This window comes from Brachyistius frenatus, unplaced genomic scaffold (genome assembly GCF_029030835.1).
Source record: "Brachyistius frenatus isolate BFR_SWC_R1_liver_20210118 unplaced genomic scaffold, ASM2903083v1 Contig_65, whole genome shotgun sequence".
NCBI classification, from domain to species: Eukaryota; Metazoa; Chordata; class Actinopteri; family Embiotocidae; genus Brachyistius; species Brachyistius frenatus.
The window spans coordinates 1,622,443-1,633,839 of record NW_027210664.1 but is presented as its reverse complement, the minus strand read 5'-3'; the positions used below and the strand labels follow the sequence as shown (position 1 = coordinate 1,633,839).

The 11,397-nt window shown below is 51.0% G+C and overlaps 1 protein-coding gene across 1 annotated transcript; it reads left to right on the top strand.

Moving 5' to 3' along the window:
* Positions 1-1,398: 1,398 nt before the first annotated feature.
* LOC138625713 (uncharacterized) lies at positions 1,399-11,050 on the top strand. Its single transcript, XM_069706816.1, has 16 exons — positions 1,399-4,852; positions 5,388-5,523; positions 5,625-5,753; positions 5,867-5,915; positions 6,463-6,599; positions 6,819-6,922; positions 7,116-7,226; positions 7,370-7,642; positions 7,836-7,918; positions 7,994-8,191; positions 8,406-8,463; positions 8,714-8,842; positions 9,029-9,090; positions 9,291-9,354; positions 9,591-9,762; positions 9,925-11,050. The coding sequence occupies exons 1-15, from the start codon at positions 1,547-1,549 to the stop codon at positions 9,732-9,734; spliced, it is 4,983 nt and encodes a 1,660-aa protein (XP_069562917.1). The 5' UTR covers positions 1,399-1,546; the 3' UTR covers positions 9,735-9,762; positions 9,925-11,050.
* Positions 11,051-11,397: the final 347 nt, after the last annotated feature.

Here is an 11,397-nt window from a genome sequence, read left to right as displayed (position 1 = left end):
TCAGATGCTTATGAAGTACAGTTCTTTGACAACAGTTAGTTTCAGTTAGTTAAGATGGGTTTGACCAGAAATTAATTGGAAACTAATTAATCGTTATAAGCTCATTTTACCAGTTAAAAAAAAAGCAAATATTAAAAGTTTAACCTGCTTTTGTCACAAACCTAAATCCAGATTATGACTTCACTTTATCACCATCACTTCCACCTGGAGTACTTTTCACTTTTAGTCCATTTGAGTAATTGAGTGTTTCCATCGTGCCAGCTGGTGTTGTGACTCGTTTCCTCTCTCTGCACTCTGCCAGTTTCCGTGGTGACCATCAACAGCAGCATCAGCACTTGTTCTGTACCCCCCCACCCCCCCACCCCGAACCCACCCGCCTGTGTCACATGACGTCGGACCAGAATCCACTTTATCCAGCTGATCTACAGGTGCAGTTATCGCTGGGAGAGCCGGGTCCTGGGTACTACTACTTCTACCAGGTACTGTGACATGCGTCACTTTGCGTCACTGCACACACACACACACACACACACACACACACACACACACACACACACACACACACACACACACACACACACACACACACACACACACACACACACACACACACACACACACACACAGAGAGACAGACAGTGTCTACAGTATTTAAACACTGAGTGGAACGTATCATAACTTAACTAGTAATCTGGTCAGGACATCTTTAAAGCGCAGCCACGAGACACACCGACTCATCTGGAGTCAGATTTATTGTCTGATTTCAGTCTGGATGCCAAATTCTTCTAAAAAGTTTTATTTCTTTTAGCTTAAAGTCAGAAATATGCCTCAAAGGCCTTTAAAGTCAGGACACGATCCTTCCACCTTCAAATCAGGTAAATAATGGAGTAAATGAGGGATTCCACAGGTGGGGGCTGGGGTGGGGGTGGGGTGGGGGGTGGCTGTAAGGAGGAACAAGGAGGGGTTAGGGCAGGAAACTAAAGCAGTGTGGGTAAAACTGATGTAAGTGAAAGGGAGAGCTATCAGTGGGATGGAAAGAGAAGTGAATGGTGGGGGGAGTTAAAGTGAGGGAGGAGGGGGAGGAGGGGGAGTGGCCTGATGGAGCTCTGCTCTGTGATTGGTGGCCGTTGGGCCATGTGCTGAACCCTCTCAAACTGTAGCCTAACTAGGGCTCCCACATACATTCACACACACACACACACACACACACACACACACACACACACACACACACACACACACACACACACACACACACACACACACACACACACACACACACACACACACACACACAAAGTGCAGCCCTCTGTTGAGTGGCAGGGACATGTGAGCCCCTTCACATTTGCTATTCTGGGCAGGGGAGGGAGAACTGGGGAGGCGAGGGGAGGGGGCGAAGCCGGGGGGAGGAGAGGGTCGTTCCTCTTTCTGCATGTGGCTGAGCCATTGTGAGGAGCTGCTCATGATTCTGTCTCATGTTGTGTAGGCTCTTGGAGTGTGCGGCCATAGCAGTCTTTTGTTTTATTCCCACTCTAGGCCGGAGAAGATGGGGTGCTGCTTTAGTAAGGAGCTCAACCCCGGCCTGCAGAATGAGAGGAGAAATCTGTTAGAGCCCCCGCTGCACGATGGGCTGAGTGAGGCGACAGAGCAGGTCAGACAACACGCTGCGGCTTTAGCTCAACATGTGTGCCTCGAGGAGGAGGAGGAGGAGGAGGAGAAACATGTGCCACATGGACCGGCCCGAGCGAGGCGTCCGGGAGGTGAGGGAAGCCCTCCAGAAGTGGACGACAAAGTTGGGACGGTTGTGCTGAGCGGGGACGGCGGCACACGGAGTGAACGGGATCTCAAACCAGCGAGCGCTCACCGAGAGAAGGAGGCTATTATTATCACAAGCAGCACGAACAAGCATTCAAACACGGACACGGAAGCAGACGTGACATACCCGGCCGGGCCCAACTGTGGACCGGCTCCCTACATGGAGGTGCTCACACACAGTCCGGTCAAACAGAGGATTGTGGACAACGCCGCCCGCCGGGCGTTGTGGTTCCAAAAGCTCCCCGGGGAGCCGACGCAGCGCCGGCCGACGGGCAGCTGGTCAGCTCCCGCCGGGTCACCCTCTGCTGCCGGCCCGGACAACGGCAGCGTGAGCGATGGGTCACGTGACCGGCCCCCGTCGGTCGGCGCCCGTCAGGGGACGCGCCGGGATTCCCTCAAAGCGCAGCCCGATGAGGAGGGTGGCGAGGAGACCTGCGTTGTCACGACGACACTTTGTCAAGTTTTGGGAACGAGGACCCAGAGTTTCTACAGCATCTGTTCCATTGACGCAGATGACCTTGAACATGACCACGAGCAGAGCCGGTCCCAGACAGCTGGAGACGCACAGTCAATGCACACGGCTGCTCCGCCCGGCACGGCGGGCTCTCCGGCGGCCGGCCAATCACACGCAGAGGCATCCACGGCCTGTGACCACACACATGTGGGAGGACCTAAAATGACCAGCCAGTCACATGACGAGGAAGCAGCTTCTACGCAGTCACATGGTGCTGAACCGTCTTCCACCTGCTCGTTACAGACACACACTGATAATTCACCACAAGCTGCCGAACCTCCTCAGCTGCCGGACCCTCTGTCTGACACGCTGCCCCCGACCAGCAGCGAGGACCCTCAGGCATCCGCACCGGACGGCCCTCGGCTCCAAGATTCCAAGTGGCAGACAGCTGCAGAGGACACGCATGACTTCACGTATGATGTTTCAAACTTAGTGACGTCACACACAGCTGAAAGTGCGTCTGTGCAGCAGGATGAATGTGCAGAGGGTGACAAAGAGAGAATAGTTCCAGAGCAGAGTGAACGGAAGAAACGTGTGTGTTCGGAGGAGGAGATTGTGTACTTGGAGGAGCAGAGGGCAGCGAAGGGAGTCTTCACAACCAGCGAAGAAACAGCTGTTGACTTCCAGGAGGAAGAAGAAGGAGATCAGAGTGTGGATGAAGATCGTGAGCTGCATCCAACCGAACTCAGAGCAGAGCAGGACATCCAAAGTAAACCAAATACTTCCTGTCAGAGCCCCAGATTATTAAAGCTGGACACCAAACTTCTCCATGAGGAGGAAGAAGAAGAAGAGGATGATGATCTTCCTCTTCCTCTGCCTGGAGGACAGACTGAGATGGATAAAACCTCCCTGAAGAGCAGGACCATCCCTGTGAGTATCTGCCGAGCCGATGACGACGGCCACAGCAGCGCAGCAGACACGACTCTGACCGAGGTGTCGTCCACCGTCTCCACCGTCTCCACCGTCTCCACCGTCTCCACTGTCTCCACCATCTCCACCGTGTCATCGCTGCCCGCTGAACTCGCTGTCTTCTCTTGCAACACACATGTGACGCCTCTTTCCGATTCATCTGAGACCACGTTTCAGCCGAGGGGAGCCATCAATTTAGACGTGAATTCAAATGATCCAACATTTGAACTGAGCAGCAACGAGCCTCCTAGTGAAGAAGATGAATCGGGAATCAATGATTCTCAGAATAGAAACACTTCATTGGATCTGTGTGACGAACTGCTCGGTGGCTCTGATGTGAAGCCTGAATGTGAGGTGGTGTCTGGCTCAGAGGAGCCGCTTCAGGACGCCCTCATGAGCGGAGACGACACGGCCAACAAACACAATCCAGAGAGTCACCAGGAGACCAAACGTGTTGAGAGCGGAGATGTTCCAGGTGGTTTCCCTGAAACAGGTGAGAACATTTCTCTCCGAGCGACGAGCGATGATCCGTCTGAGCTCTGTGACGACGGCGTGGTGGTGAAGACCAACATCGCTCCTCACAGTCCTGAGAAATGTGAGATCAGCGTGGAGGATTCCTGTCTTCTCACACGGCCTCCTGCTGACGGTGAGCTTTCCTCTCCTCCACCCTCCTCTTCCTCATCTCTCTGTCAGACCACATCTGAGACCGAAGCTGACGCCACTGAGCTTCAACTGAACATAAATCCACCGGAGGAAGTAACAACTGATGAGTGGGAGGAAGTCGGAGAGACGGCAGTTGCAGAGCGGCGTCCTGCTGATCCACTCGTCCTGCTGCCCGTCAAACATGAAGCTGGAGATACAGCAGAGCAGCGCTGCCTCAGTCCTCCACCGGCCTCCCAACCAACACAAACATTTCCCTCCACTGTTTCCTCTGAGATCCCTCGGGCTGATGACACTGATGACGGTTTACCTCCACCAGAAGATTCATCAAATAGGAATCACTTGGAGGAAATGAAAGAGATGAAGATGCTCTCCTCACCGTTGGAGCACCTGACTGATATTCAATCAGAGACTTACAGTATGTCAGTCGCTGAGACTCCGTCCCAAAGCGTGGAGGTCCCTGCTGTCTACGGGATTATTAATGACGTCCCTTATCAGGATGACAGAAACTTGGTCCTGGACTGGCCGGAGGGTCCCGCCGTGATCTCCGTGGACCCGGGTCAGATAGACGTTTACGCCTCTACTCCGTCGTACGAGATTCACTTCCTGGGTTGTGAACCGTCAGCCGCTGCCGAGGAGGGAGAGAAGGAGGGAGGGATGAGGGAGATGGTGTCTGAGCTGCTGGGGGAGGATGCTGACTCCTCCGTCTGCCGTCTCTACCCCCACCCCTGGATCAAGCTGGGCCTGGAGGAGAGCTGCGAGGGCTGGGCTCGGGGGGCGTCGGAGGTCGAGCCGGGCCGGGCCGACGGCAAGAGGGCCGGCGAGGCGGAGCGGATCCCGGCCTCGGTGTCCGAGCTGCAGCCCTCCATGGCTCTGCTGGGAGCGTACCCCTACAGCACTGTGATGCCTCAGGGACCCTGTGTGTGGGACTGGCACACTGACTGCACTCAGGCTGTAAGTGGGAACTCCACATGTGGGCTGACTGAGTGGGAAAGCATTCAGTGTTACTGTCCTTGTTCTCAAAGGGTTTAAACAAAATGCTTTGTGAATCAGTGAACAGGACTGTGTGTCAGCAGATTGGATTATTTTTGTATTGATGTAGAGACTAAAGACTCACAGAACAAATCAGCAGATGTCCTTGATGCATGTTCACAGGTTTGAAAGAATGAGATGTTACATAACGGTGAGAGTGCAGTTAACACTTGAAGCTATAATGTCACATCTGAACAAACCTGTAATACTTGTGATGGAAATTGTCCTCAAGAAGGTTGAGGTTGATGATATTTGGGTTTGTAGTCGTGTGGATTTTATTCATCAGTTTTACCTTCAAACAAAAGATTTCAGATTTAAAATACTTTTTTTTTTAAACTTCAAACTCCTCCACTATCTTATTTGTAGTTAACATGAATAATAATTTTCTCTAAATGAGTCAGAAACTCTTTTAAAAGACATGTTTTTTCATGTTTGATCTTTTGTGTGTTGTTTGCAGGTTCCTGTCGCTGCCCCGAGCCTTAACCCTGATGCTGAGGTATGGACCAATCACAGCTTCAACGTCGTTGACCCCGCCTACCAGCAGCTGCAGCAGCCGTGGCTTCAGGTCGCCAACAGTCTGACCGGGCAGGAAGGTCAGCTGGGCTTTCTTGTTGCCTGGAGACATGAGTTGTTATTGTGTGGTAGGAAGTTATTGTGGGATTGATTTTATTTATTTTTTTCACGTTTTTTTAAGGGCATGTGCCAGAGTTTCATGTGGAGAACGTGGGTCTGGCGGAGGCTGACCCCAGCACACTGGAGTACCACACACTGACTGCTGAACCTCCTCTAGTTAATGGAGAGTCCGGTGAGCCGTCCGTCACAGGTGGGAATATGATCTAGTTTGTCTTTTTAAATTACATTTATGTCACCACAGTAAAATAATCTCAGTCAATAATCAGAGAACTCAGATCTGGTGATGACTTCCTGTGATTTCAGATGAGATCAGACAAGAGCTGAGCAACATTTTGGAGTCCTGCCTGACCAGGTAACAACACACACTTTGTCTGAGGACACACTGCCTGGGAGACGCACAGTTCCCAGCAGGATGGACGGAAAGATCTGTGATCACGTGAACGATGTAATCATATCAGAAACACAATGTAGGCTCTGATTATCACGAGGGGGAACAAAAATCACACGGCTGCTTGTTCTCCTCAAACATTTGATTACCGATGGCTGATGTTAAAGGGAACCTCGATGTAGAAAGATTTGGCCGGCAGTAGCAGCGCTGCAGGAGGCACGCTGGCAGTTTGGATACAACCACCTTAGTCATGTGATCAAATATTTTTCTGTCTGTACTTATAAGGGACAAAATAAACTGTCTGAATTGAAGCTGAATTATCCTCGCTTGGATTGCTCGGTCTTCTTTAACACGTTGTGTCTACATATAAATATAAATACGTGTAAACAGACGATTTCCATTGTCCTGTTTGGAAATGAAGGATTTTTGTAGTTGAACGTGTCCCAACCGTTGCTCACCTCTCCGTCACCGACACTCCTCCGTACTGAGCGGCTCTTCTGTTCCTCCGCAGGGAGATCCTCAGCAGCGACCTTTACCTCAAGTCTCAGATGGACAGCGACCAGTATGTCTCCATAGCAACGCTGGCCAGTCTCGACAAGATCAAGAATCTCACCACAGACCTGGACCTGATCTCCGATATTCTGAAATGTCAGTGTTTGTTTCTGAGGGACTTTTACTAGTAAAGTTTTTATTCAGGTTGGAGATTTGATCACGAAGCAAAATCTTGTTAATCTCCTGCTGTGAGTGGATTGTTTCCAGAACAGGAAGGAGTCTCTCCGGACTGAGTGAACACAGACTGGAGAGGTGAGAGACACGAATGTGCTTCAGTATCGTCCTGAAACTTTCTCTTCTCTCATTGGCCGGCAGCCATGCCGCTGGTCCAGGTGGCCCCGTGTGGACAGAAAGTCCGGCCCAGTCAGAGCCGGTGTGTCGTGATCCTGCGTGAGATTCCCGACACCACGCCTCGCGAGGCAAGAGTCCAGCAGCTGCACCGACACACAGCAGATCCTCCTCAAGTCCATTCACATTCACATTCTTTACTTTCTTCTCAAACTGACGTACGAGGTGTCGTAGATGAATTAGGCTGATAAAGTGCACGGAGTTTTAGAAGTTAATAGTGTGTGTTTTATTGTCAGTGTGTTAAATATGACGGCTGTTGTGCAGGAGGTGGAAGCTCTCTTTGAAGGGGACAACCTGCCCGACTTCCTCAGCTGTGAGTTTGTGAGCAACGACAACTGGTTCATCACCTTCAAATCAGAAGCCGACGCTCAACAGGTGAACGCGGCCGGCCGTCTTCTTCTGCTTCAATCACTTTACAGGGAAATGTTCAAAATCGTCTGATTTGCTGAGAACTTCTGTTTGTAAACTGTCGTCAGCATTAAAACATCCCGTATCATCCGCGCTGTGTTTGTCTTCAGGCCTACAAGTACCTCCGAGAGGAGGTGCGGGTGTTCAAGGGGAAGCCCATCATGGTGAGGATAAAGGCCAAACCGATGGCCGCCACCTCCTACTCTCCCAAAAACGGCTACAGACCCGACCAGCCGGACCAGTGCAGCAACCACTACGCCTCCTTCTTCCCCCCGAACGCCTACCAGCCGTCCTGCCCCGCCCACATGCCCACACAGCAGCTGTACAACTTCACCAATGAGGTGTGGACTTCTTCTGCAGCAGGATACCAGGAATGTGGAAAGGTGAGTCCGTTTCAATACCAACATGGAACAGATTAAAAAGGGTTTCTTTCTCCTGACGTTCATGATCTTTGATTTGCGGATACCTTGATGTTTACGGCTCTTGAATGTGAACAGCAGCTCCGTGGCTCCTTCGCCGTCTTTTCTCTGAGAGTTTCTGAGCAGTGTGATCGAGCTGTTGTTGTCGTTTTCTCAGCAGCCTCCTCTACTGATGAATAACTTTGTGAACGGGTTTGCGGCGACTTCCAACTTCAAACCACACAACCCAACCAGGCAGAGGTAGCGTCTCCCGTCAGTCTGTTGTTGATATCGACTGGAAACAAGCCGTCACGTTTCATCTCTGGATTCTTCCAGGCGAGGATCGAGGTGGTCGAACTCTGGAGAGCGTTGGCAGCCGCAGCAGAACGACTCGGAGCAGCCGCCGGTGGACCGGCCGTCCTCTCTGACCAAGCCGGGTCGAGGCCGGTCGAGAGGCAACCTGCAACGTTCGAGCTGGGGGGGGAGGACGGAGTCCAACAAGCAGGTGGTGTCGACCTCGTCTGAGAGAGGAAGGTAACAGAACTTCAGCTGTCTTCGCTCTCGGTTCAGTCCGTCTATCCTCACATCATCGCTGTCAGGGGAAGTAATGTGGATGAACATGACCACATCCTTCCTTTGAGTTCTGCTCCATTTGACCTTCACATTGTCACACTAGAACCAAGAGGTTGACGTGTAGTTTGAGTGACGCTTTAATACAGATGTATAAATGCTGTTATCTGCTCTGAAGGAGAGGAAACTTCAGCCGGAGGAGAGAGAACACCAGGTCCTGGGAGAGAAACAGTCCGGTAGGTGTCCGCTGAGCAGCGCTGAGGTTTCACTTCACTCTACTCTGACTGTGTGTTGATTGTGTGTGTGTGTGTGTGTGTGTGCGTGTGTGTGTGTGTGTGTGTGTGTGTGTGTGTGTGTGTGTGTGTGTGTGTGTGTGTGATTGTGTGTGTGTGTGTGTGTGTGTGTGTGTGTGTGTGTGTGTGTGTGTGTGTGTGTGTGTGTGTGTGTGTGTGTGTGTGTGTTGACTGTGTGTGTGTCTTTGTGAAGAATCCACAGAGTCAGTCGCCTCCTCGGCAGCCGTCTCCTCCTCTTGAACTCGGCCTGACCAGTTTTCCTCCTCTTTCTCTGGCGAATGCTGCCATAGCAACGGCACCTGCAGCTAACGGCAGCACCAAGGTAACCAGGTCCCTGTGTGACACACACACACACACACACACACACACACACACACACACACACACACACACACACACACAAACACGAACGCTCGTTGTTCATGGAGGAGTCTCTCCTCACTCTTTAAATCCAGACTGTGAAGTGACAAACACACCGACTGACGGTTGAAACTGTGACTCATTCCAGGGTTCAGTCAGAACCACTTCCCCTCCGACACCGTCAGAACAAGCCGAGTCCGTCTCCCTGCAGTGAGTATCTGAGACAGCAGCTGCTCCACCTCACGCTCTTTTTGTCACATTCACCTGTTCCTCCAGGTGTCATTACAGTTAATATGAAAAACAATCTGCAGCTACAGCACCTGCTTCTCCACCTCTTCTCCTCTTGATTGGCTGTCTGTCAGGTTTCCCAGCTGCCGCTGTGTGTTGAGTTATTCTGTTTGTGTCTGTAGGAATGTGACGGAGAGCGAAGAGACGAAGGCCGAAGCGGCTCCGCTCACACAGGAAGTGGCCACAGTAAGACTCGTCCTGCAGGGTGGACATGTGTCTCCACTACACTACTGATGATGCATCTGAACAGGCATCTTTTCATCTGTCAGATTTATTAATGTTTCAAATATCTGAAATTGGAAGTAAATTAAAGCCACTGGTTGCTTCCTGAAAGGTGGAGACATCAGGTTCAATTTAAACTACCGGTTCCTCGAATGTGTGGAAAAGTCCTCCTGACAGCATCTTGTTCTCTGATTGGTCAGGAGTCCAAGAAGCCGAGCTACGCCGAGATCTGCCAGAGAGCATCGTCCGGTGAACCGGCGCCGCCCGCTGACCTCTCCTCAGAAGAAGAGCACATCCCGACCTACCCGGGCCTCCCGTCAGAACCCGCTCTGCTGCCTCAGTGATCGGACAACATGTGGAAACAGACACGCCCCCCCCCCCCCCCCCCCCCCCCCCCCCCCCCCCCCCCCCCCCCCCCCCCCCCCCCCCCCCCCCCCCCCCCCCCCCCCCCCCCCCCCCCCCCCCCCCCCCCCCCCCCCCCCCCCCCCCCCCCCCCCCCCCCCCCCCCCCCCCCCCCCCCCCCCCCCCCCCCCCAACTTCCTTTTCCTGTTTTTGGTCACACGAGTGTTTGAAGAGCTGAAAATGTGTTCTATCGTCCAAAATGTACAAACAGGCCGTGTCATAATTCACAGTGAGGATTTATCACATGACGTACCAAAGAGCCTTCAAATCTGCCAGATGTCGGTTTGGACCTCCAATCAGACTCCTGATGAATCCTGCTGAGACGGACTGAGGTGTGTTCGGGTCCAAATCCCCGAACTGGGTCACCGTCAGGATGTCAAAGCCAGCGTTTCAGTTTTTAACCAGTGAATGTTGATGTGCTCCTTCAGTTTTATTTCTTGGTTTGTAGTTGGGGTTCGTTTATCCAGAACCACGTTCCACTCTGATTTGGTCCCATTTAGCCGGTGCTCTGCCGCTCGTGTTTTTCTTGCTGTACAGCTCGTTCTGCAGAGATTCTCAACTTGTTTCCGTGTTTTGTTTTTTTCCCTCCAAACTTCCGTGTTATTCTTTAGTCCTCTCGATGCTTTTTGTTTTTTTCCTATAAATATTAGTGCTCGTCGTGCGGGTCGTTCCCATCCTCAGATGTTAGAGATGTGGAGGCCCGTATTGAACCCAGGTCCAGTGTGTGTTAACGACGTGTTGATCTGATCGTCACCAGTCCAGGGATCAAATTGAACTCTAAAGTATGTTTCCCTTGAAAAGCGCTGACTCTTATTTCTGCATGATTTTTTTAAAATTTCATTTTAGAATTTCCTTTATTTGTATTTATGTTAAACAGGAGTGCTTCGTGTGTTAAAGCTTTAGTCTCGGTGTCTCTGCGTGGCTCGTTTCAGGTCGTCCCATAAAGAGCAACACGTCACCGAGCGTCCACCAACCGTTTCAGCACCAAGAGCTTCAACTCTATTTGAGAACTTGAATTTGATTTTAGTGTTGCCGATGTTCTTTCGTTTGAAGTATGACGTTTTAATTGTAAAGCAGTGTTAACGGAGAAAGAGCCGGCATGGTTGTGGCACATGTTACTTTGTACAGATGTACATAATATTGAACAAATATTAAAAAAGTGCCTTTGAAGTTTAACATACTAATTTGTTGTTTGTTGATACAAAGCTAACGTGCCCCCCCTCCCACCCCGAATGTCACTGTATGTCCTGTCATATAAAAAAAAACCTCTAACAAATGACATTCACGCCTTTTAGTGTAGTTCCTTCTTCCAGCCAGCAGGGGGCAGGTGAGTCCCGTTATGTGGCTCCACTTGTTTCCAATGAGGATGATTTGATTCTTGGGAGACGACAGGCTTAATGAATGGGATGAAGAATACTAATGAAATACACGGCTTTAGATGGACAAATTGATGCTCAGTTATGTATCACCGCCACATTAGGCTCATTCAATCATACTGAACTTGATTAAAGAACAGCTTGACCTTTAATATCAATCACATTAACAAGCAATGGCTCAAAGTGAAGTAGAGAAAAAATTACTTTTAAATACAAAAATTAAGGTGAT